General features: G+C 48.6%; 4 protein-coding genes and 1 non-coding gene across 5 annotated transcripts; 3 read left to right on the forward strand and 2 right to left on the reverse strand.

Moving 5' to 3' along the window:
• The first annotated feature begins 1,129 nt into the window (after positions 1–1,129).
• Positions 1,130–3,024, forward strand: DEU56DRAFT_767455 (choline kinase cytoplasm). Its single transcript, XM_041351163.1, has 3 exons — positions 1,130–1,435; positions 1,540–2,272; positions 2,326–3,024. Exons 1-3 carry the CDS (start codon positions 1,224–1,226, stop codon positions 2,746–2,748), a joined length of 1,368 nt encoding a protein of 455 aa, XP_041214682.1. The 5' UTR covers positions 1,130–1,223; the 3' UTR covers positions 2,749–3,024.
• A 1,704-nt stretch (positions 3,025–4,728) lies between these two features.
• Positions 4,729–7,475, reverse strand: DEU56DRAFT_751000 (uncharacterized protein; the record flags this gene model as incomplete). Its single annotated transcript, XM_041349559.1, has 5 exons — positions 4,729–5,067; positions 5,120–5,578; positions 5,629–5,649; positions 5,708–7,258; positions 7,308–7,475. 5 exons carry the CDS (start codon positions 7,473–7,475, stop codon positions 4,729–4,731), a joined length of 2,538 nt encoding a protein of 845 aa, XP_041214683.1.
• A 2,236-nt stretch (positions 7,476–9,711) lies between these two features.
• DEU56DRAFT_767475 (armadillo-type protein) lies at positions 9,712–18,216 on the reverse strand. Its single transcript, XM_041351164.1, is given in 41 exon segments — positions 9,712–9,925; positions 10,117–10,198; positions 10,322–10,395; positions 10,488–10,650; positions 10,705–10,914; positions 10,962–11,115; positions 11,283–11,308; positions 11,358–11,371; positions 11,391–11,455; positions 11,512–11,633; positions 11,685–11,803; positions 11,851–11,947; positions 12,000–12,121; positions 12,175–12,294; positions 12,348–12,595; positions 12,647–12,808; positions 12,866–13,002; positions 13,050–13,091; positions 13,141–13,371; positions 13,423–13,481; positions 13,528–13,545; positions 13,600–13,714; positions 13,764–13,797; positions 13,849–14,034; positions 14,082–14,456; positions 14,507–14,639; positions 14,692–14,763; positions 14,812–14,986; positions 15,045–15,088; positions 15,137–15,535; positions 15,585–15,831; positions 15,886–16,218; positions 16,269–16,352; positions 16,401–16,600; positions 16,654–16,735; positions 16,789–16,811; positions 16,864–17,134; positions 17,190–17,307; positions 17,361–17,612; positions 17,663–17,945; positions 18,110–18,216. 40 exon segments carry the CDS (start codon positions 17,914–17,916, stop codon positions 9,858–9,860), a joined length of 5,730 nt encoding a protein of 1,909 aa, XP_041214684.1. The 5' UTR covers positions 17,917–17,945; positions 18,110–18,216; the 3' UTR covers positions 9,712–9,857.
• Positions 18,206–19,424, forward strand: DEU56DRAFT_767480 (chalcone-flavanone isomerase-domain-containing protein). Its single transcript, XM_041351165.1, has 5 exons — positions 18,206–18,502; positions 18,555–18,721; positions 18,775–18,847; positions 18,901–19,226; positions 19,278–19,424. Exons 1-5 carry the CDS (start codon positions 18,298–18,300, stop codon positions 19,320–19,322), a joined length of 816 nt encoding a protein of 271 aa, XP_041214685.1. The 5' UTR covers positions 18,206–18,297; the 3' UTR covers positions 19,323–19,424.
• On the forward strand, positions 19,411–19,483 carry DEU56DRAFT_t19. Its single transcript has one exon. It is a non-coding gene; the product is annotated as a tRNA-Thr (tRNA).
• The last annotated feature ends 660 nt before the right edge of the window (positions 19,484–20,143 follow it).

The following is a 20,143-nucleotide window of genomic DNA, read 5'->3' on the forward strand; positions in this document are numbered from 1 at the left end:
CGGGTCTCGACAATAGTTACGACACGAGACATGTTGGGGGCGTAATTCATAGACTCCAGAACGGAGTTTCGGATTGCCTAACCGTACTCATATGGTCAGAGCTTAATCAATAGGGCGTTGATACGAACATTGGCTCCCAGAACAATTGGGCCTTGTTCGCGCAAGCAATGCAGGGTCGCCTCTTGATGTGAAAGGGAAATAGGATCAGTGCGTCTCAGATCCAGGTTGCCGACGCAGTGATATAGTGTTCGTTGATTTGATTTCATGTCGATGAGCTGAGTTATGAACGCTTCCCTCGACAGTATTAACCCGCGGCATAACGGCATAACTCATTCACATTCACTGAAGAAATCAAACGATGAGCTTGCTTCAACAAATTAAGCACGGGCAACGAACCTTGAAAGTCGATTCACACAAAATAGAGCAATGACCACAGCCTCCAGGGTCTTCCTCGGGCAATTCAGCGGCGACCAATTTGAGCGAGCAGACCGTACTAGGTGTTTCAGATACTATCAAGTTGTTCCAGGTCGAGTCCGTGATTTTCCTTGTCATGTATGACACCCTGAGCCAGGTCGTGTACATAATGCAAAAGACGTTGGTTTATTTAAACATGATACCGCGTGCCCTCCAGACCATGGTCCATCGGATGCGATTATAGGGGCATTGTGTGATGTCCGTATAACTCAGTGTCATGGGCCTGGGCAGGGTATTCCCCGCGGATTTATTTGCAGGGGGGACCCGCGACTGTTGATAGAAAATCGATTTAGAAGTAAGAACTCGAAGATCAAGCGCCAGGCAATGTACCGGGAGCCTAGCTCAGCACGATGTCGCGTTCCAAATGTTCGAGAATATTTGGATCACCCGATATCGCGTTTTCGCGAACCAAAGAATAAAGTTGATAATGACGTATCAATCTTACCACTTTCTTTTCGCCCTGCATTAATCGACAGAGCCTATGTCATAAGGGTAGAAAAGTTGATGTTGGCCCCGACCCTACATCGCACAGCGCGAGCGCGGCGAGCAACACAAGTTCATACTTACCTTGAAGCGGGGTATATTTTTCATAATTAAATAATTTTGCTGTTAATCTCCGAAAGGAGTTCGGGGTCCATATTGACGCATTCATGGTCGTGTGCCCGGTACCTACCCTTGTGCCCGCTGAGCGCTGCTCGTTCGGTAACGTTTCTCTCGACAGTCAGACGGCCAATCAATCCTAGCAAATCATGGGTCAGGCAACCACCATTGTTGCAGACAGCGCCGCCGCCGCCACCATCGTTTCTCCTTCTCCACTCATGTCATCATCCTCGTCTTCGCGCAGTTTAACAGTGCTTAGTCCTTCGAAATCTTCAAGTGCATCCTTATCTCAACAAAAGGTCACTATTGATGTGGAGTTTATCGATGGTTTAACAAATGCTAAGGCCAAATTACATCCCAGGTATAAAACTGTCTTTTTGAGCGCGCTTCTTCTGTTATCCTTTTGCAGTACCAGTGTTTTGTTATTCAAATTGCATTTTGAGCTTACACTCTATATTTTCATAGATCTTACAAGTCGGTCGACTTTGCAAGAGACCTTCTAGCTATTTTGGTGGCTTTGCGTGTTCCAGGGTGGCACAACACACACGTAACCGCCGAGTTGCTCGCCATCAACAAGGTCTCTGGTTCTCTCACCAATACTATCTACTTTGTTTCTTGCCCTGCTGTTGCTGTCGTTCCTACACTCTTATTGCGCATCTATGGCCCATCATCCGGCTCTCTCATCTCTCGCTCTCACGAGTTGCGCATGCTTCACATTCTCTCGTCTCGATGCCATTTTGGTCCTCGTATATATGGTACATTTGCAAACGGTCGCATTGAAGAGTACTTCGAGTCTGTTACGCTAGTTCCATCAGACCTTCGCGACAAGAAGATCAGTCAATGGATAGCTTCGCGCATGGCTGAACTCCATTCTGTAGACATTAGTGTGGTAGAGGGTCCACTCACAGTCAGTGCTCTTGAGGGAAAGGGTTGGGAGATTGGAGTCAAGAAAAATGTTAAGGCGTGGATGCCAGTCGCCCGAGAGGTCTTGGGTCTCCACTGTGTATCTGAGGCCACTCGTCAAACACTTAACATGGACCACTTTTATGAACTTTGGATGCGTTACTTACGCTGGCTTTCTCACGTCGAGAAGATAGAGGGGGCAGGCCAACGTGTTTTTGCGCACAATGATACGCAGTATGGCAACATACTGAGGTTGACTGGTCCACTTCGTCAGGATATTCCCGAGCACCACCAGGTAAGTGATAGCTATTCTGGGGCACGGGGGACCTCACCGAACTTATGACCTAGCTTATTGTGGTGGATTATGAATACGCATCGCCTAACCCAGTGGCGTTTGACATTGCTAATCACTTCCACGAGTGGACAGCTGACTATCGTTCATCAAACCCGCATCTTCTGGATCCAAGTCGGTATCCGACAATGGAAGAACGTCAAAATTTTTATCGGGCGTATCTGGCACACGCACGTCCCATTGACACATGCACTTCTTCGGTTCCGACGTTGCACTCAGAAGCAGAAGTTTCTAAGCTGGAACGTCAAGTGCGTATTTGGAGTCCGGCCTCACATGCGATGTGGACTGTGTGGGGTATCGTACAAGCGCAGGACAATTTGGAAAGAGGAGAACTGGAACCGGAGTTTGACTACTTAGCTTACGCGACATGTCGCATGGAAGGATTCATCAGAGAGCTATCAGAACTTGGCGTTCAGTAGGGTTTCAGTTCCTCGCAACTATCATAGACCCTATAATTCGAGAAGTTTTGCATACGGCCTTCCATGACGCCACTGCTGAGCGCTAATTAGGTCTCAGCATTCAAGAGCTCATAGGTGTTGTGGACACCACATACTTCGGCAATGTCTGTGGCACGCTCCTGGAGGCCGCGCCTTGTATAACATCCTCACGCATCCTGTAAACTCTCGGATTGTTTTTCCTGAGCTCCCTGGAGACGAGTCCGTGTGCCCCTGACAATGATTTGTTGTGCATTCTGGTATCGCAGATTTGACATGAGTTCTGAGATCTCATCAACTTTCGAAGGAGCTTTCTGTTCGCCACAAAATTGGTCTGATTTTGTGGGGGACATTCCACATGGGATTAAAAACACGATGGGATGCCCGAGTGGTCAGTATTGTTGCATTGCCGGGTTTACGATATTGGGCCAGAAATCCTGTTCACCAAGGTTTGATCTTTTGCTATCTTCTGTGTAATTTTAGTTATCGTGCTCGCGATCGCTGACTCTGAACAGGGTCGTCTGACGATACGATAATGGAATGTTCACTTGCCTCATCTGTGTAAAGTATCCACAAGTTGAGTCAAGTTGGTGATATCATTGTTTGGCCAACAATCAGTCCACGACTTGTCATTTAGCTGAAACATGAAGTGTGTGTCCACAAATCCAGAATAGAATAATGTTGTTTGTCTTCTGACCTTTCACTACCTCCGCATACCGGAAATGCGGTAGCCCCCCCTAGGTAGGCAAGAGGAAGAAAGCAGTACAGTGGAATTCGGCACCGAGTAGGCGTCGAGAGGGGGTGCCAAGTATCACAAAGTGAATATTGGTGTCTGATAGAAATTGTCAATCCAAGGACAGAAACCGATAAGAATCTGCGGTGGGTACGCCGTCACGGAGCCCGTTCGGAAGCACACAAATAGGGATGAGAGCGCCTAACTCCTAGACTGAGCTTGATCATAGAAGGTCCTTCAAGTTCGAGGCCGAAACAGATCGATCTTCAAGATGTGGCGATCCAGAGCACATAGCTAGATCGTCTTGAAAGACATTGAGATGTGTTAATATCTCTGCAACAAAAACCATCATGGGGATTGGATTATCCTCATCAAATTGAGCTGTACCAAAGTAAAGGTTTGGTTAGTAAGTAGCTTGAGCATTAGCTAGGCCACTGACATCGATGCAATACGCATTTCACGTTGTGCGAGGTGGCCATGAAGAGATATTGACGCCGCGCATCTGAGACTCTGAGTCGCGAACGCAATTATCGCTAAAGTCTCCAGCGCTCTTTACAGAGTGCCGTTCCCAGTAATATGTGGGTGATAATGGAACGGCGGAGACGCTTTGTGTACGTTGCGGTGTCACAAGAACTCAGTCGGTCCAGAGAAGTTAGAACACTAGCCCGATTTCCAAACAAGCGCCTCCGTATCTCGGAAGACTAACGACTGGTACAAGTCGATGAAGTAATCTAGTGCTGCAGCGGAAGACTGAATTTGAATGGACTACTGCAGAGTTGGAAGGGATGCCCTGATATGCGGCCCGATCGCGACAAGTATTAGACGATGTATTGACGATGTGTAAACGGCTTCGAGCTTGGTCTTTGGTGGACAAGGTAACTTCTAGCTCACGGACAACGCAACTTCTAGCTCGGCACGTAATTCTTTCAGACGATATCAAAGTTCACGATGCGCTGCAGGAGAAGCCTAACGCAGATTTGATGAGCAGAGATAGAGACTCTGTGTACGTTCGCACGGAGATAGTCATGAAAAATATCATCAGAAGCGTGACAAGGACACATGAAAACAAGACGTAAGATGAGGTATACAAAAGCCTTTTGTACAAAGTAAGGTAGAAGATGGGAGAATGTCTCGTAAGCTCCACTGTGACTACGGGAGGCAGGAATGAAAGCAAACATCACAAAAGACCGTCCGACCAAGCGGCGAAGTTCTCCAACACGACAGCCGATGAATTACATCCAATTTTCTCCGAGCCTGGTCCCGACCGTGAGGTCACCAGATGCCCACGGAGAATTAGATTCTCCGGCCCCGGAGGCCTGTGGGTATGAGGGCACACCAGCTAGGTTGCTACTACGAGTAACACTGCCCCAATTTCCAGCACTCCCGGATCTAACATGCGCGCGTGGAACAGCATTATTGTTCGATACCCTGTCGGTTTGCGAGAGTGCAAAAGATGTTGTGGGGGTTGCGGCAGAAGGTGTGGACGGCGAAGAAAAATCAAGATCTACATCCGTGCCATTGAAAGAGTGTCTGGCGTTGGGTGTCGTGGCGCTCGTCCTGTTAAGACGTTGCTAACAGTGTTCCTGGATCAGAATATGTTCCTCACGGTCGTGATACACTCACCTGGCTGTATCCTACGATATCCAGACGTGCATTATTGTGCCGCCCCAAATCAGGACCGGCCGTCAGAGGAACAACTGGAGACTTCATAGGTGTTTGCTCGGAGCTTGAAAGCATCAAGGCATTGCTGGCAAAGGTGGGGTATGCTGACTTGTTCTGCTTCGTAATATTATTGAGAGCAGACGTGTCGACGCGAAGCGAGCCGGTGGGAGGTCGAGTATTAAAGAAGTTACCCGAAGGCGGGGAATTATCCACTGGTGTTGAGTCACCCTTGCGCTGGATGCGCTGAAGAAGGGATATTGACGATTCGTTGGGATCGCTATTCGAGCGCTCACGATTGCCTGCAGTGGCTGAAGGTGGAGGAATACCGTCGGCTCCCGGTGCGATGCCTGAGACTGGCAGCTCGGTATGGATGAAGCAACAGCGTTTCCCGTACGGGCATGCACCTGACACCCAAAATGTCTGTTCGCCATCATCAGGAACAATATTCTCAAACCAGGAAGAAGACTTACCCTGCAGATTTCTGTTTTATACTGATGTGCAATGATATCTATCAATAATCTGTATTTCAAGCGTCGCTTGAGTGCTTACCTTGGGGTGACGAGCGACATTCCGAAGCTCATCTTCTCCATGCGCAAACTGGCATTTCGCTCCATACCGGCATGAGCCCTTCTCTTCCCATGACCTGCATAACTCGGTCTTGTACAAGCCAAGTTTGCGATTGTTGGCACTCGGTCCACCGTTGCTTTGCAAAGGGCTCTCAGATCCTGAATTCACGGAGTGATCTACTCCCATGCCTTGAGCTGGCAAAGATCCATACGGACTGGTAAAATGGGTTTGCAGACGGTTAGCCATGGCTGCGACGGCCAGATCCGTGGAGTATGATTCCGGAGTACCGTAGAACTGATTATAGAGGCCAGGATGGATGGGGGGATACATGCCATGAGTCGCCTGTGCGAAAACTGCTTGATTGCTCAGAAGCGCCAATGTAGCAGCATCTCGCAGAGCGGAAGGGTCCGAGGCAGAGTGCTGATGACCACCACGGAAAACGTTGTGTTGTTGCTGCACACGGGTAACGGCCGGGTGATGATTGTCTCCTGCAGGGAGAACCATGTCATAGAGTTGCTGAGTGTTACCGAGCGACAGGTGAGGGACGTGTGCACCATAGGCAAGTCCCGTTGGGCTTGGAACCAACGGTTGTGGGGGGTAACCTCGCTGAGGCTGGCGATATGCAGATTGAACCCCGTTCGCGGGGCGACCTTGGAGGAAGTGCTGTGGCGCGACGGCACTGGGAGCAGAAGGTTGGGGAAAGTAGCTGCGCTGAGCGGAATAATCGCCCTGCAAGTCGCCATTACCTTGGGCGGAACGGTAGTCAAATTGCTGTTGTGCGCGACCAAATGATGCGTTGGTCAGCGACGGGTATGTGGGCTGCTCAGACGGAAAGGGCTTCTCTCCGCCACCAACACGGTCTCGGTAAGCAGCAGATGACCAAGGGTGAGCAGGCACATGTACATGCTCCTCCCCTGCTTGCTTCAGACGACGCAAATCAGCAGAAGATAGTCCGCCACTGAAGGAGTGAGGACGCTCCTTTGCATCATTCCCCGTTGCTATCTTCAGCTGGGGCTGCCCTCGCATGGTATGACTAGCGGAAGAAATAGCAGATCCGTGCGATTCCAGTGTGTCAGTGGACGACACGCGAGAATGGGAAGGCGAAATTTGATGATCAGAGGTATTGGGGCTGGAGTCAAGACTGACGTCAGAAGCCGTCTCCAGCGGACTCGCATCATTGAATGGCGCCACAGCTGCAGCACCTAGCTTGGACTGAGGTGAAGTCCCTAGTCGGCCTTGTATGTCGTCTGTAAGGTCGCCAACAGCGCCGAGCTTCAGCCTGGCAAGATCCGGGGCAAGATCCCAGTCGAGCGATGCGTCTGGATCGACAAGCTGGCCCGAACCATTGAGTCGCCATCGTTGAGCGTTGTTTGGGACACGCTCAGACGGATGACTAGAAGTTTCGGTTTTTGACATGTCACCAAGATTCGTACGAACAGGCATTGCTGCTGAAGGTTTCTGGATCGAAGTTGGACGGGAGATGTAGGATGAGAGAGGTGGCGGCGAGTCTTGCGTGGATGAAACGTTCCAAGTCTTGAGGAATACGTAAGAAGGTTGTCTAAAGAGATAAAGCAAGGCTTACCTCAGGCGCGAAGTCTGGGCTCAAGTTGTGATGTTCAAGGGGACTTTGGGTCCAAGCAGGTGCACCCGTTGATTGTGCTCGAGCTGGAATGGGTTTTCTTGAGCCTGATTCGCGTGCAAAATACAAATTGTGTGTGGGTGCAGTAGTAGCGGTGACCACCTTTTGCATTTAAATCTGATTTTTATATCATGGAGTTGTCAGCGAAGCAGAACACGCTGCAAAGAAATTGACTCACCAGTTAATTAACAAGCTGATGAGCGTCCGATGATTGCTGGATAAAAAGGAGTCGTGCGTTGCGGTATGAGAGAATAATCAAAGATGCGATGGTGTATAGGATATAGGTGATGCGATGTTGAGAGCACGATTTGCTAAGTGAGTAGATAGATAGAGACCACCGTCGACGTTTTGCTGGATAGAATGCAAGAAGACAAGCAGTAAAGATCTAGAGAGAAAGCACAAGATAGGTATAAAAAGTGAGATGAACTAAAACGAGGCGTGAGGAGGTCGTGAGGACCGGGGTCGCGTGTTGAAGATCAGGACCCAGGTCAAGACTTTGAAGAGGCAAAGTGGGTGGAGGTCGAGGGTTTTAGATCTTCTTGGAGGTTATGGTAATGAAATGAGGCAAAGGGGAGGAGCCCTGACTGACCTTGCGAAGGGGTTTTGATCGCAACGTGCCCTTCTTGCGGCGGCGATTGCCAATAATTATAATGAGCCCTGTGCAGTGTGGGTTGGAGATGTGGGCGCTCCCTCTGAATTGGGAACTATACTGTAAAGACTTTTCAGTAAGTCTTCCAAAGTATTCGGAGCGAAAAGAAAAGAAAAAAAACAACCTTTGATCGTGGATGGTCGTGGTCAAGCTGGAACCGAACACTAGGCTAAGGGCCAGGCCAAATTGAACAACCAACTTCGCGCGCACTGGTTTACATGGTTGATGTCGTAACTATCGGACTAAACCTGACAACGCCGTACAGCCTAGCCCTTCACCTCTCCTTCAGCGCCAACTATCATACGGATCTGAGGCTTCACCTGGCATCATCAACGCATAGCATCCTACTTCCGTTAACTGCTCCAATTTCAAATTTAATTTTGGGTATCGCATTGATGAACTGACTACTGCAGATCGTTGACTACGACGACAGTCTCTATTGAAGCAAACCCATTACACTACTCGGAACAACTTCGTAAAATACTCAAGGGTACTAACCCCAAAGTAACACAGTACCCAACACGTGTTGATGCCGTCCCACGAGCGTGCCATGATGCTAGCCGCAGCACCTCCCCCGTTCGCCGCTCTGTGAAATAGTCTCAAGGACCGCCTTTACCACTCACCGAACACTCATGGAAAGCACTCTTCGTGATCGGCACCCATTGCGTCCTTGCGCCCGTCCACAGTATCACCTCTATTCATCGGCATTCAACCTCTTTGATTTCGGCACAATCTTCCAGCGTCAGAGTCATCTTTGACCAGTCAATTCACGTGAGTTGATATGGTGCTATTTGTGTGCCGCTAAATCCACTTTAATTGCTCTAATATATGGGTATCACATCAAGCGTTCCGACGCAAAAAAACACGATGTTATCGAATAAAATCCGGGAAGCTTGAATTGAGAAAGCTATCATACCACGGAACAGGCGTGTTTGATTGGATTTCGGATCTTTTTGTACCAAATAGGCAGGCGTAGTGTTCATTGCTCAGGGGCTGACGAACCATCGAATGTGCATAAATCTACCCCACAGTCCAGATAACTTGGATAGCAGTGTTCGCGTATCAGCTCCAAATTCTGGAACATGAGTCACGAGAATGAATCAGACGCGCCGGAACCTTCGCCTGACTTGCTGATGGCGCTATAATCCGGCTAGATAATCACCGTGGCGCCTCAGAAGACGTGCGCACGAAGCGCACAGTATATGTCAACTGAAAGTATTATCAATTTATCTCTTGAAATCTCAAATCAGGCTTTCATCGATGTGACCTGGCCGCAAGATAAGTTCATCACGATTTGACTATAATGCCGCTCATATCTAGAAGTTACAGGACTTCCAGGACTTTCTGTTATTCTTTCTTATGACCGCATGATTTACGCGTCGCGTACGTAGCCTGCGGTTCTAAGTTTGAAGACCCAGGTGAAAGTGTCAGGGGTTGTGGAATGTACAAACATGATAACACCATTTGAACCAGAACGTGTAAGATCCCTGAGCAAAGCACGAGGATCTGACGAGAGTCAAAAAATTTCGAGACCTTTCTGACGGCTTGAATGATTATACTATGGGCTCGGACATCAATTATACCGTCAGCCGACTTGGCATATATTTCAAGGCACAAATTCAAATGACCGGAACACGCGCAACACACGCGCTGATGGGTCGTCTCCAAGAGTTACATATATCGGACTATCTGGTTCCGAGCCGATGGATTGCGGGCCAATAAGCCTTGGAATTGCCTTAATACTTCCGTATTTTTTCAATGGCTGCGATGATGAAGCCACATTTAATGGTGCACAAAGCATTGCTCCTATTCGGCACGAGCATCCAGGCGGGAGTGGATACTGCTTAGGCCAAACTGTCGCAGGCATCGGCGGAATTAATCATCGATAGCACAAATATTCTTTCAAGAAGACCTAATACTTATAAACGAACTTCATCACGGATGTGCCCTAATTTATACATAGTCGATGTGATACGAACGTCCTGCTGATGCTGAGTCCTGACGGAGGCGCGGATCGATGCCAATCTATTAAACATTATCTAGGCGTCTGTAGATACGGCCGTTGATCAGCCAAATTCCAATTAACAGACACGATCAACCCACAATATGAAGTACCAACAAGCATCGTAGAGAGGCTCTGTAATTGATCTTCATCAAACGCTAGTTGATCCTTGTGCCAGGTGTCCTGTAAAATGGATGGTAAGCCGCAACAAAAATTGTCAGATGGGCGGGAGCAAGTTACCTGGTGAGTCTAGATAGAAATTATATTCGTGAGGTCAAATCAGTGTACAATAGGAAAGGCTCTTACTTTCTTGAACTCAGAAGCACAGTGACGAATCGTCGTCGAGATCGGCGGCGGATCTGTTGCGTGTCTCGCCAGGACTGTATTGACGAAGATGATCGAAAATAGTAAGAGTGATATAGCGAGCGGACATGAGTTTCAGACAAAAGTTGTTGACAACATCCACACTAACCTTCTGTGAGGGACGGCATCCATGGCTCGACAGAGTATGGAGAACTCTCAATAAGTGCACATAGGCCAAGGATAGCGGAATGTAACTTTCTAAGAGACTCTCCGTAGTCATTATGTGTACGTGAAGGAAGCTTTACGCTGCGCGCCAATGATATGAAGTGATTCTGAATTCAATGGAGCTTAAGCAATCAAATTTAAAGGAGGCTATCGCCGCACACCTTCAATGGAATGATGGTCTGCCGCTGGGAGCATCTCACTACTCCGGATAGGGTCTTGGACGACATTTCTCGAACTTCGACGTTTTCATCTGATAAACAATCGAGTAATACATCCATGACTTTGAGTACCCCGCTTGATGAGATGGTCAAGAGATTCCGATAGAAGAACGCAACCAGGGCAGGCAAAGCATGCAATCGAATTCGCCACGACTAGAAAATTTTCAGATAAATTATTCATTGTGACAAAGGGAATATACCTCAGATGATTGAATAGCTGAGACCAGCTTATCCAGGACGATATGCGTAAGCGAAGGCGGCATATAAACTGAGGATAGCACACGAAGCACAGAGCTGCTGTACTTTTGAAGTTCAGGATTGTCGCTCAATTCTGACATGCTCAAGAGTTCAGGTCTAATGATAATTCAGCAAAACCATACAATCAAGTGAACAGGTCACAAACAGCAGAGCCATGGCATGAGGACGAACAAGACAAGCTTCAGGGCTATAAAGCGACACCCATAGCCAGAGCAGCACTGTCGGGTCTCAGTCAGGACTTCTCATGTGAAGAATTGTGAAACTTACTGGTCAAGCCGACTTTGTCATACTGAAGATGAACGTCAGAAAAGAATTCCGGCCAATGTGTCATTACCCACCCGTGACTGTGAAACTCTAGGCGGGGGGGAAACGTTCATCCTTCCATTTGGGCAGATTGTCGATGATCGATTGCACATGATCAGAGAAAAACCCTTGTCTGGACGGAAATGACCATTGAATAGCATATCGGAAGCGCTACTCGAAGTCACATACCTGATTCGGAGTGGATCTGGACTCTCGGCGCATGCCACGAGGAGGGCATCCACAGAGGGGTATGCTGGTCTCCATTGATACTTGGCTATCAGACACAGGGCATTGGCTATCGAAGTCCTTATCTGCATTAAAATATAAGACACACGGATGCAGCATATCCGTATCGCAAATACCTCTGCATAGTTAGAGTCCGCATTGTCGAAAAAAATCGACGCGTATTTCTCAGATCGGCTATTGAACCGGACACCGACAGCATCAATAAATACAACGATGACATTGAGAGCCTTCGTCACTGCAAGACAATGAGCACAACGGGCTAATGGCGAGAAAGGAACTTACTGGAAAACGCAGAGTCACCCTGGAAGTCAAGCTGTAGGGATAATATCCAATTGACCAAAGGCTGGAAGCGACGTGGGTCGAGGTTCAGTAGGGTATGCTTTCAACAATGAATGAGTGACGTTGCTCGATAAATCTGCGGAACAATTCACCTCCAGGAACGAGGTCCAATATGAAACAGTATCTGGCTTCGCCTGAGTGAGAATCACGTCAAAGCGCGGGGTGAGCCAAGACCAAAGCTCCTCTCGCGTTTTCCTGGGCCAATGTTTGGACCCTGTATTAAAGCACGTCAGATGTGAACACAACGGTACAGAACAGGAAGAATACCGCGTAACAATCCTGTCAATATTTCAGCCGCAGCTGCCTGCTTGAACTTATCCCCATCGGTCATCAATGGTTCAACAACTGGAAGAATTAGATGCAGGTGGTCGCCGTTAAACAACTTCGCTGCAGCGGGGTTAGCAACGAGTCCATGAATGTAAGAGCGAAATGATGAGAACCTAGAGTAATCATAAAAATAACATTCTCTGCGTGAAGATGTGGTTGACCAGATGCCTTGCTGGACTCTTGGCTCCACAGTGTTGCAAGCTGCGTAAAATACCCTTCTCCTATGAAGCTGCGCATGGCTTGCAAGCACTGTCTTGACGCTAAGTCCCATGGCACTGAATTGGTCAGATTCACAGGATAACATTTGATGGTCTTCGTCCAAGCCATAAAGCCAGTGTCTAGCAGGTCGACGTAAAACCCGCTAATAGAGCGCATGAGCAGCAAACTCCAGACGACGAAAACCCCGACTTACTCTACATCATTAACAGGCTGATCTAGCTGCGCAAGGAAAGCAGGCGGGTTGCTGATGGAAATAGTCCTCGCAAAGGGACTCTGCCATTTGCAGAGCCAGAGCTCGTCATCAGTTTTGGCGTACGCTCGTATCTTCATGAGAACGGCGGTCTTCACGACTGCCCTGTAAAGAGAAGGATAAGAAATCGATGCGGTGCATATTTAAATAGAAGGCTCGTACTGCTCAGCACTAGTCCTTATTCCTGGTTGCGGGCTAAGCGTTTGCTCCATGAAGAAGCGCGCTAACTCCGGAGGAGCCACTGCGTCGCGTCTGATGAAGCCCGTCAAAAACTTTATGGCCATGTGTACATATCTCCACTGAAGCCTTGCTTAGATGTGTTGCGTGAGAATACGAGATAACATACATGTGTTGTAGGCCGAGAGGCAATCTCAAGTATGGAGTGGACCTAGGACAAATGTCATCATCAACGTACGAATCGACAGAGCCACACGCACAGTCTTATCGGTCTCCTCCAAGCATTGTCTTGCACGGTTAGCAGCGCATTCCACCGCCAACATCGTTAGGTTTCTATCCACGACGGCAGGCGAGAACTCTGTTTCAAGAGCGCGAATAGAGGCTTGAACCCCAGGAGTAGTGGCTGTGTATGCAGAAGTCCTTATGACTTCTTCAGTGAGATGTATTAAACACTCCGTGGAGAACGTGGTAACAAGCTTCTGTATCGAGGGCTGTTATGACATCAGACAGGGTTCAGAACCACAGATACGACTTGCACTCACTTTCTCCTCATGCTGGCATTCTAGCAGAGCAACGAGGTATTGTCGTCGCAGCGGTGGCTCTGCGCGGGATTAGAATCAATTATACTTCCTACTAATCAGACATACCGGACATGGTCAGCGCGGCTTGTACAGATAGCAAATCAGATCACGCTGAAAGAACGCAGTAAAACCACATACCAGTGCCTTTGTTACCAAGGACATACAAGGCGCCTTTGATCCTATCAGGATCATTGCCTTTCGATAGAGCGTTGAAAATAGATGGCATTATGTATCTTGTCGCTCGTACATAGGACTGAACTGAGGTCACAATGCGGTCAAAACAGAATATGGATTGTACTCACACCGCACGTGCTGTGCAGCACACTCTGAGCGAGGCTGAAAGTTTTGATTATGGCAAAGAGCGAATAATGTCACGAAGCAACTCACCGTCGCACTCGCGTGTATGGTGACAAACAGAGCTCCGCAAGGTCTTCCTTCAGTAATGTGTCGTCCAGGGACGATCTTCGTCGATACAAACCGTGGATATAGAGCCGGCCACAATGGTATACGTGTGCTCTTTTTATCCACGCAATTCGCGAGTTCTCTTTTTGCCTCGCCGACACTCGGTTTACCCTGGTTTAGGTCAGACAAGGAAAAAATGATGTGTTTGCACAACTTACTCTCTCGACTGAGCAAAGTTCTTTTGCAATGTGATGAAGTCTGACCGACTCATCCCGTAATCCAGGAAGTAAGTGTCGATGGCCTTTACGACGGCGACGACAGCATCCAAATGATCTTCACCTCCTTGGATTCGGCGCAAGGCGACCGCGGCCATGTGCGCGACATTGCCGAAACGATCGCGGTGCTGCAAGGCTTGTTGGTAGCGAGGATCGTTAGGATCAGTGAGAACAAATCCAGCATTGACGTCAAGGTGATCAACAATGAGTTCTTCGAGTTCTACTTCTGAATTGAGGCATGGGTGCACTACATCTTTAGGGCCTTCTTTCAGGAATGACGGTAGGCCGCTCCAGACAGACCTCACGAACAAGAGGTACCTGTAAAAACTATGTTAGTGGGGTGCTGTCCTTGCTGTTGTGTAACTTGCCGGCAGAAGTCATTCCTAACGACTTCATCCCAATGTTCAGTAGACCGCGCCAAGTCTTCTATCTTATCGAGCGCAGGAGCTGCTACCCGGTCTAAGATGTCAAGAATGAATTGCACTTCCTCGGCGCTTGGAACTTGATGTCCCATGGTTAGGAGGAACGTGGAGCGTATTGATATCGTGCTCACCGTGCCACTCCACCTTCACATCCTTTGCTTCGTATAATCGACCCCATTGAGTGTTGTGCGACTGGCCGAACTCTGAGAAATCATTAGCTGTGTGAGCGGGGTGGAGTCGACATGACCTACCAGGCTGATTCCATATATCTTCGTTCACGAAGCGGTTGTCAGATGGGTAGACACCAGACAGTGCATGCATCACTCTCGCGGCAATCGCAGCGGTGCCCGTGTACCCACGCTCATTCTTCGTCTTGTTCAACAGCAAGGATAAAAGGTTGATGATATCTTCTTTGTGCTTGAGGAGCTGAAATTGGTGACGCATTCAAAATTTCATAATTGCCACGGAACTAGATCGCACTCACACCATGTGCGCCGTACGCAAGACATCCACGCAATATTGACATGTCTGTTTGAGACGTTCGGTTAGATGACGAACGAAGAACAAGTCACTTACTCCAGTGCAGCGTTGTGTCAGATGGAACAAGATCGTGTGCTGATGTTGTCCGAACGCCCGAAGCCCCATACTTGAGTTCTTCTTGTATGCGTGAGATACACGACGGCAAAAACTTATCCAATGTCTTCTGAGGTTGTGCGCGTGCCAGGCATGCTACAAGCTGCCCAAATGCTCGGATGGCGTTAGACTTCGCATTTGTCGCAGCGTAATCGAAGACGAGATTCAAAACGAGATCAAATAACTGGTCTGAGAGATGCAAGGTGACCACGTCGAGCATACTCTTGATCGATTTCAGAACCGTCTCTTCCGATTTTCCGCCGGTAGTCTTCTTCTTCCCACCCTCCTCAGGAAGATTCTCGTATAGAGCTAGTACTCGGCGAAAGAGGGTCGTCACCCAATCTACTGGGGGGTAAGCAATTTTCCTTTACCGAAGGGAGAATGTGCACACCTGCGAAGCCTGCCGTGCTCTCCCGGACAAGAGTCCTCTCTTCTTGCCTGCCCAGTGAAACGAATGGGCTGATTTCGACACCTTCAGGGATCTGGGTGTCCTCGGTATCAACTTCCATGAGCTCTTCACCTGGCGCATCCCCAGACAAAGCGAAACCAGAGTGGTGCATAGAGAGATCTCCAACCTTGACATGCTGTATGGCGCTAACGATGAACAACGTAGCACAGATAGTCTTATTTGGGTCGTTCTAGACATCGTGCGATGAGTAACAAATGCACGCTATGAGGATGTTAGGTCTTACCAGATCAATACCAGGCAGGCAAAGTTCAAGAAGAGGAAGTAGGTGCTTTTGTCCGGGCCTCCATATGATCTCTGAGACAAGCGGAAGTGAAATACCGGAAAGCATTTTCAACACTGCGGTGGTACGGTGGGTCTCGTTTACCACTTCCAAACCACCGTAGGCACGCTCGAGGAGTTCAGGCATAATGAGCGTCGGCTCAAGTAATGCCATAGTGCGCAGTGCACCTTGTGCCATGCTAATCGAAAAGGAATCCTTGGAAAACATGGCAAGAAATGCAGGCGTGCGCAAAACATTGACGAACGCTCGACGAAGAGAAGGAGTGAGACGATGTGCCTAAATTGTGCGTATGAGTACGCTACAATAAGCTCTGGTGTCATACATACCAAGGGAACTTTGCACGAAGGCTGCTGTTCTTCAAGCCATCTGTCAGCAAACTCGACGGTAAGACGTTGGAGCAAATTCGTGAGCTGTAGGGAGTATTGGCAGATGTCCATCCATTTCAGCACAAAACATACCGTGAACGTCCAGTGGCCGGAGTTTGATGGATGAAAGAAGGACTCTGTACTTGTAATCAGTTTGTCTAACGAGTCAAGCGCCTTCGAACCAGCCAAGTATCCTATTGGCTGGCCATTGGGAGTTCCAGGCGTGGATGCAGAATCTCCGCGTATCGGGCCATCAATGGCCATTGAGTACACAAACAGTTTGGCCAAGGAACCTGCAGGAATCAGGATAGTTCTTGTATGACGCAGAAGATACGATGGTACTGACTGATTCTACTAATTGTTTTCTTGACTTTGGAGCCTTGGCGAGCCGCGGAAGCATCTGCCTGAACAGATGTGGCAGTGACACTCTGCTCAAACTTAGCTGAATATCGCTATGCGAAGAGAGAGAGCGATGACTTACGCTCGAATTGCCCACAGGGACATCTATTTTAACAAGAAGTCAGCGGATCTTGATCAATTGTACTAAAAGACCTACACAGCGACTCGATCCCTTTGCTAACAAGCATTAACCACTCTTCCTGTGTCCAGATACCGACATCTTTCCATGCGGCACCTCCTTCCTCTCCCGCAAGTCCTTCCTTACCAGCGACATGTTCCTCCGCGAGGATTCCGGCAAATTCGAGAAACCTATCGTCCATGGAGTGCGAATTGAAAGCTTCCCAAATCCTGAATATCACGGGAAGGTAGGTATGTGGGTGGGTTGGCGGAAGGAACGATGCGAGAACAGGTATCATTGTCAATGTAGTCTGAGTGGAAATAAGTTGAGTGGGGATCCATCAATTTCAATAGATTATGACTCACATCGGGTGTGAGGATAGGCAAGAACGTCTCGAGCATATCGGGGATATCAGTCGCAGGGAAATAGCGCTTACAGCTCTCCGCGACATACAACAAAATATTATTTAAATTACGATTGCCGCTGTCCACCTTGCATTAAATACTAGGATATGGGCATGATTGTGGTACACTCACTGAAATTCTGCGAGGCGGTTCTTGGGGAATAGTTCCTTGTACAACACATCCCATAGGGGTTTCCAGGGGAGTTGGAGGTCAGTGGCCTCAAGTTTGCGCTTAACGGTCTTGGATCCTAAGAGGCGGTACAACATATCTGCCCAGCTACGGATGACGCGCACTTCTATGCCAGGCAGAAGGCATAATTCGTAATAAAAGCGGACCAGTTTGGCGCGGATGGAGGTCGTCATGGGATAGCGCATCTGCAGCCAGCTGGAGGGAGGGGGTGAGTAATTTTGAGATTGTGTAAGGTAACAACATACCACTGTAGGATTGCATCCCAGGTTGTGAGGACCAACCAATTCTTGGATTCAGCGCAGACTATCAACTTGGCGACTATGTACTCAAGCTTGACTTGCATGACATCAATAGACTCGCACTCGTAAGGGATGGAATCAAGATAGGTCTTGAGAGTAGCCTTTTGCTTCTCATATGCAGAGCGATCAGAGACAAGATCCGCAGCAATGTCATCGGAGGGGGACTCGAGGAGGTCCACGGATGTATCTTCTTCGTCCATGAAAACGGAAAAACCACCTAAAGACTCTTCTGCAAACTCTGCAATGAGACTATTGATATCAAGTGACATGAAAGGAGACGCTGATTTAGAAAGCAATTATGGGACAATTTAGAGATGATATGAGGTCAGTTTCGCGCGGTCAAGTAAAAGGATGAAACTGCTGAGAGAAGGGGAAATTTAGTTGAGGACGTACGTGTGTGTATTTAAATTCCACTAGGGCAGCTGACGCGTCGTCTATCGCGGATTTGACTTGTTTAGGAGGGATTGCGTCGACCCCCGGATGAGAATGCACAGTATTACTCCACTCCGTAAACGCCTGACGCGTCCTACTTATGCAGATAATAATACTCCCACGTGGCTGTCCTTCTCTTAGTAACCAACATGTCTCAATCATTCTTACGGCCTCTCAGATCATCATGGTCTCGCTCATGGTGTATAACCAGAACTCACAAACAGTCCACTAGGTCATTCGCGAAACCATTCCTATGGGGTGCTGTTTCCATCTTTTCAGCTGCATATGCAGTACAAAGTACCATGACCCTCCATCTTGATGCCGAACCATCTCTACCCGACTCTGGATTTGAGAGTACGTTTCACCGTCTGACCAGGCCAGTCCAAGAACTCAAAACTCCCCACAGTTGATCCCGCAACATCAATTGCTTTCCCCAAGACCCTTCATATACCATCAAAATTCCCTTTGCCTCAGTTCTCACTCGTTGGCGTTGGGGTGAGAACTGTATCATTCCTTGGCATCAAGGTGTACTCTGTTGGCTTTTACGCCGACCTTGCCAATCCGAACCTGAATGTAACGCCGTTCCTCCCCCCTCTTGTATTCTGATACACATTCCCACTCGATAGATTCCCATGACTGCAACTCCCGACGAAAAAATAGAACACATTGTCCGCAATACCGCATGTGCCATTCGAATAGGCAAGTCCCTACTGACCACCTGCCGTCGCTGATCTGGACCTCACTCTGCTCAGTACCCACTCGCGGCACCTCTTATTCGCATCTCCGTGACGGCTTCATGCGTGCCCTCACTGCACGTATGCAGCTCGCACATGCCCGTGCTACAATCACTCCAGAAGAGGAAGCCGCAGCCCAGTCTCCTTTGAGGACATTGAAATCACTTTTCCCTACTACGTCAATGTCAAAGGGCAAACCGTTTGACATAATACTTGTCGCGCCATTGCGCAGCCCATCTCGCCCGCGAACTTTGGTTCTCAGAGACATGGGTTCTGTGGAAAATGATTGGGTATCAGAGGAATTCGTCCTGGCATATTTCGAGGGTAATGGAATTAGCCCTCCGGTTGGTTTCTCCCTTTGTATTTGATGATCTGGTTGACAACTTCTTGCACAGTTGAAGAAAGCTGTTACAGAACGAATGCAAGCGTTTGGGAAGTAGCCTTTAGTACCTCCATTTACTTAGGCATGCTTCGGCCCAATGTATGCCGGGATAAAATTATACTATTTGCTATGAACCCGAAAATGCATCCCGTTTAGCTCAGTTGGTAGAGCGCGTCACTAGTAATGACGAGGTCAGTCGTTCAAGTCGGCTAATGGGAAATTTCGTGGGGGCGAACCAGTTTATCTACCATTTTTAAAAATCTCTAGAAATTCTGCCAATCAGAACACAATAAATAGTCAACATATCTGCGTATGGGAGAAAGAAGTTTTGCATATGGTTTTGACCAAGCGGCGTAGGGGACAAGCATGCCTTCAATGACCGTCAGGCCGGGTGAGGCCCTCCATCAGAGTCAACAATTCAGGGCCTCGGAGCCCGGCACCCACATCTAACTTATTCCTGCTTGCCCTCGCCGTGAGCCCATCCAATTGGCAAGCTCCTCCCATGAACAGCTCTGTGACAATTCCGACTATCCCTCGTGAACCAATACCGCATGACAGCAAGCCCGACACGAGCGCGCCGCCAATAAGTGCCTTATTTTGAAACACATATGCCAGGAGCTGCTTGCTGATTACCACTCGCACAATCAGCGCAGCGATGGAGACTGCCGCGAAGAACCAGAAGCCACGCCGAGAAGTTCGTCACCTCGGGGGGTAGCAGAAGTCAGCCGAGCTGGAAAGCGCTCCACGAATGAACCTGACGATGGTCCAGAAAAGAAGAAGCTTCGGGCATGTATTTGCTGTAAGAGTATCGAGTGCAAGGGCAGATGGGGCGTGAAATATTGTCTCGTGAAGGGAGGGGCTGAACAGGTTTGTGATCTC

This window comes from Suillus clintonianus (assembly GCF_016758775.1).
Source record: "Suillus clintonianus strain FC179 chromosome Unknown DEU56scaffold_3, whole genome shotgun sequence".
In the NCBI taxonomy this organism is placed as follows: domain Eukaryota; kingdom Fungi; phylum Basidiomycota; class Agaricomycetes; order Boletales; family Suillaceae; genus Suillus; species Suillus clintonianus.

Bases quoted from the DNA above. Each gene is read 5' to 3' on its own strand.
- DEU56DRAFT_767475 (XM_041351164.1), bottom strand. From the start codon at position 17,916: ATGGACGAAGAAGATACATCCGTGGACCTCCTCGAGTCCCCCTCCGAT. The intron at 12,122-12,174 runs GTATTCTTCCTG...GCTTTAATACAG, and splicing joins ATTGACAGGATTGTTACGCG to GGTCCAAACATTGGCCCAGG. The intron at 10,396-10,487 runs GTTAGTGTGGAT...TCGTCAATACAG, and splicing joins GATGCCGTCCCTCACAGAAG to TCCTGGCGAGACACGCAACA.
- DEU56DRAFT_767480 (XM_041351165.1), top strand. From the start codon at position 18,298: ATGTCTCAATCATTCTTACGGCCTCTCAGATCATCATGGTCTCGCTCA. The intron at 18,722-18,774 runs GTAACGCCGTTC...CCCACTCGATAG, and splicing joins TTGCCAATCCGAACCTGAAT to ATTCCCATGACTGCAACTCC. The intron at 18,848-18,900 runs GCAAGTCCCTAC...CACTCTGCTCAG, and splicing joins CGCATGTGCCATTCGAATAG to TACCCACTCGCGGCACCTCT.
- DEU56DRAFT_767455 (XM_041351163.1), top strand. From the start codon at position 1,224: ATGGGTCAGGCAACCACCATTGTTGCAGACAGCGCCGCCGCCGCCACC. The intron at 1,436-1,539 runs GTATAAAACTGT...ATATTTTCATAG, and splicing joins AAGGCCAAATTACATCCCAG to ATCTTACAAGTCGGTCGACT. The intron at 2,273-2,325 runs GTAAGTGATAGC...CTTATGACCTAG, and splicing joins ATATTCCCGAGCACCACCAG to CTTATTGTGGTGGATTATGA.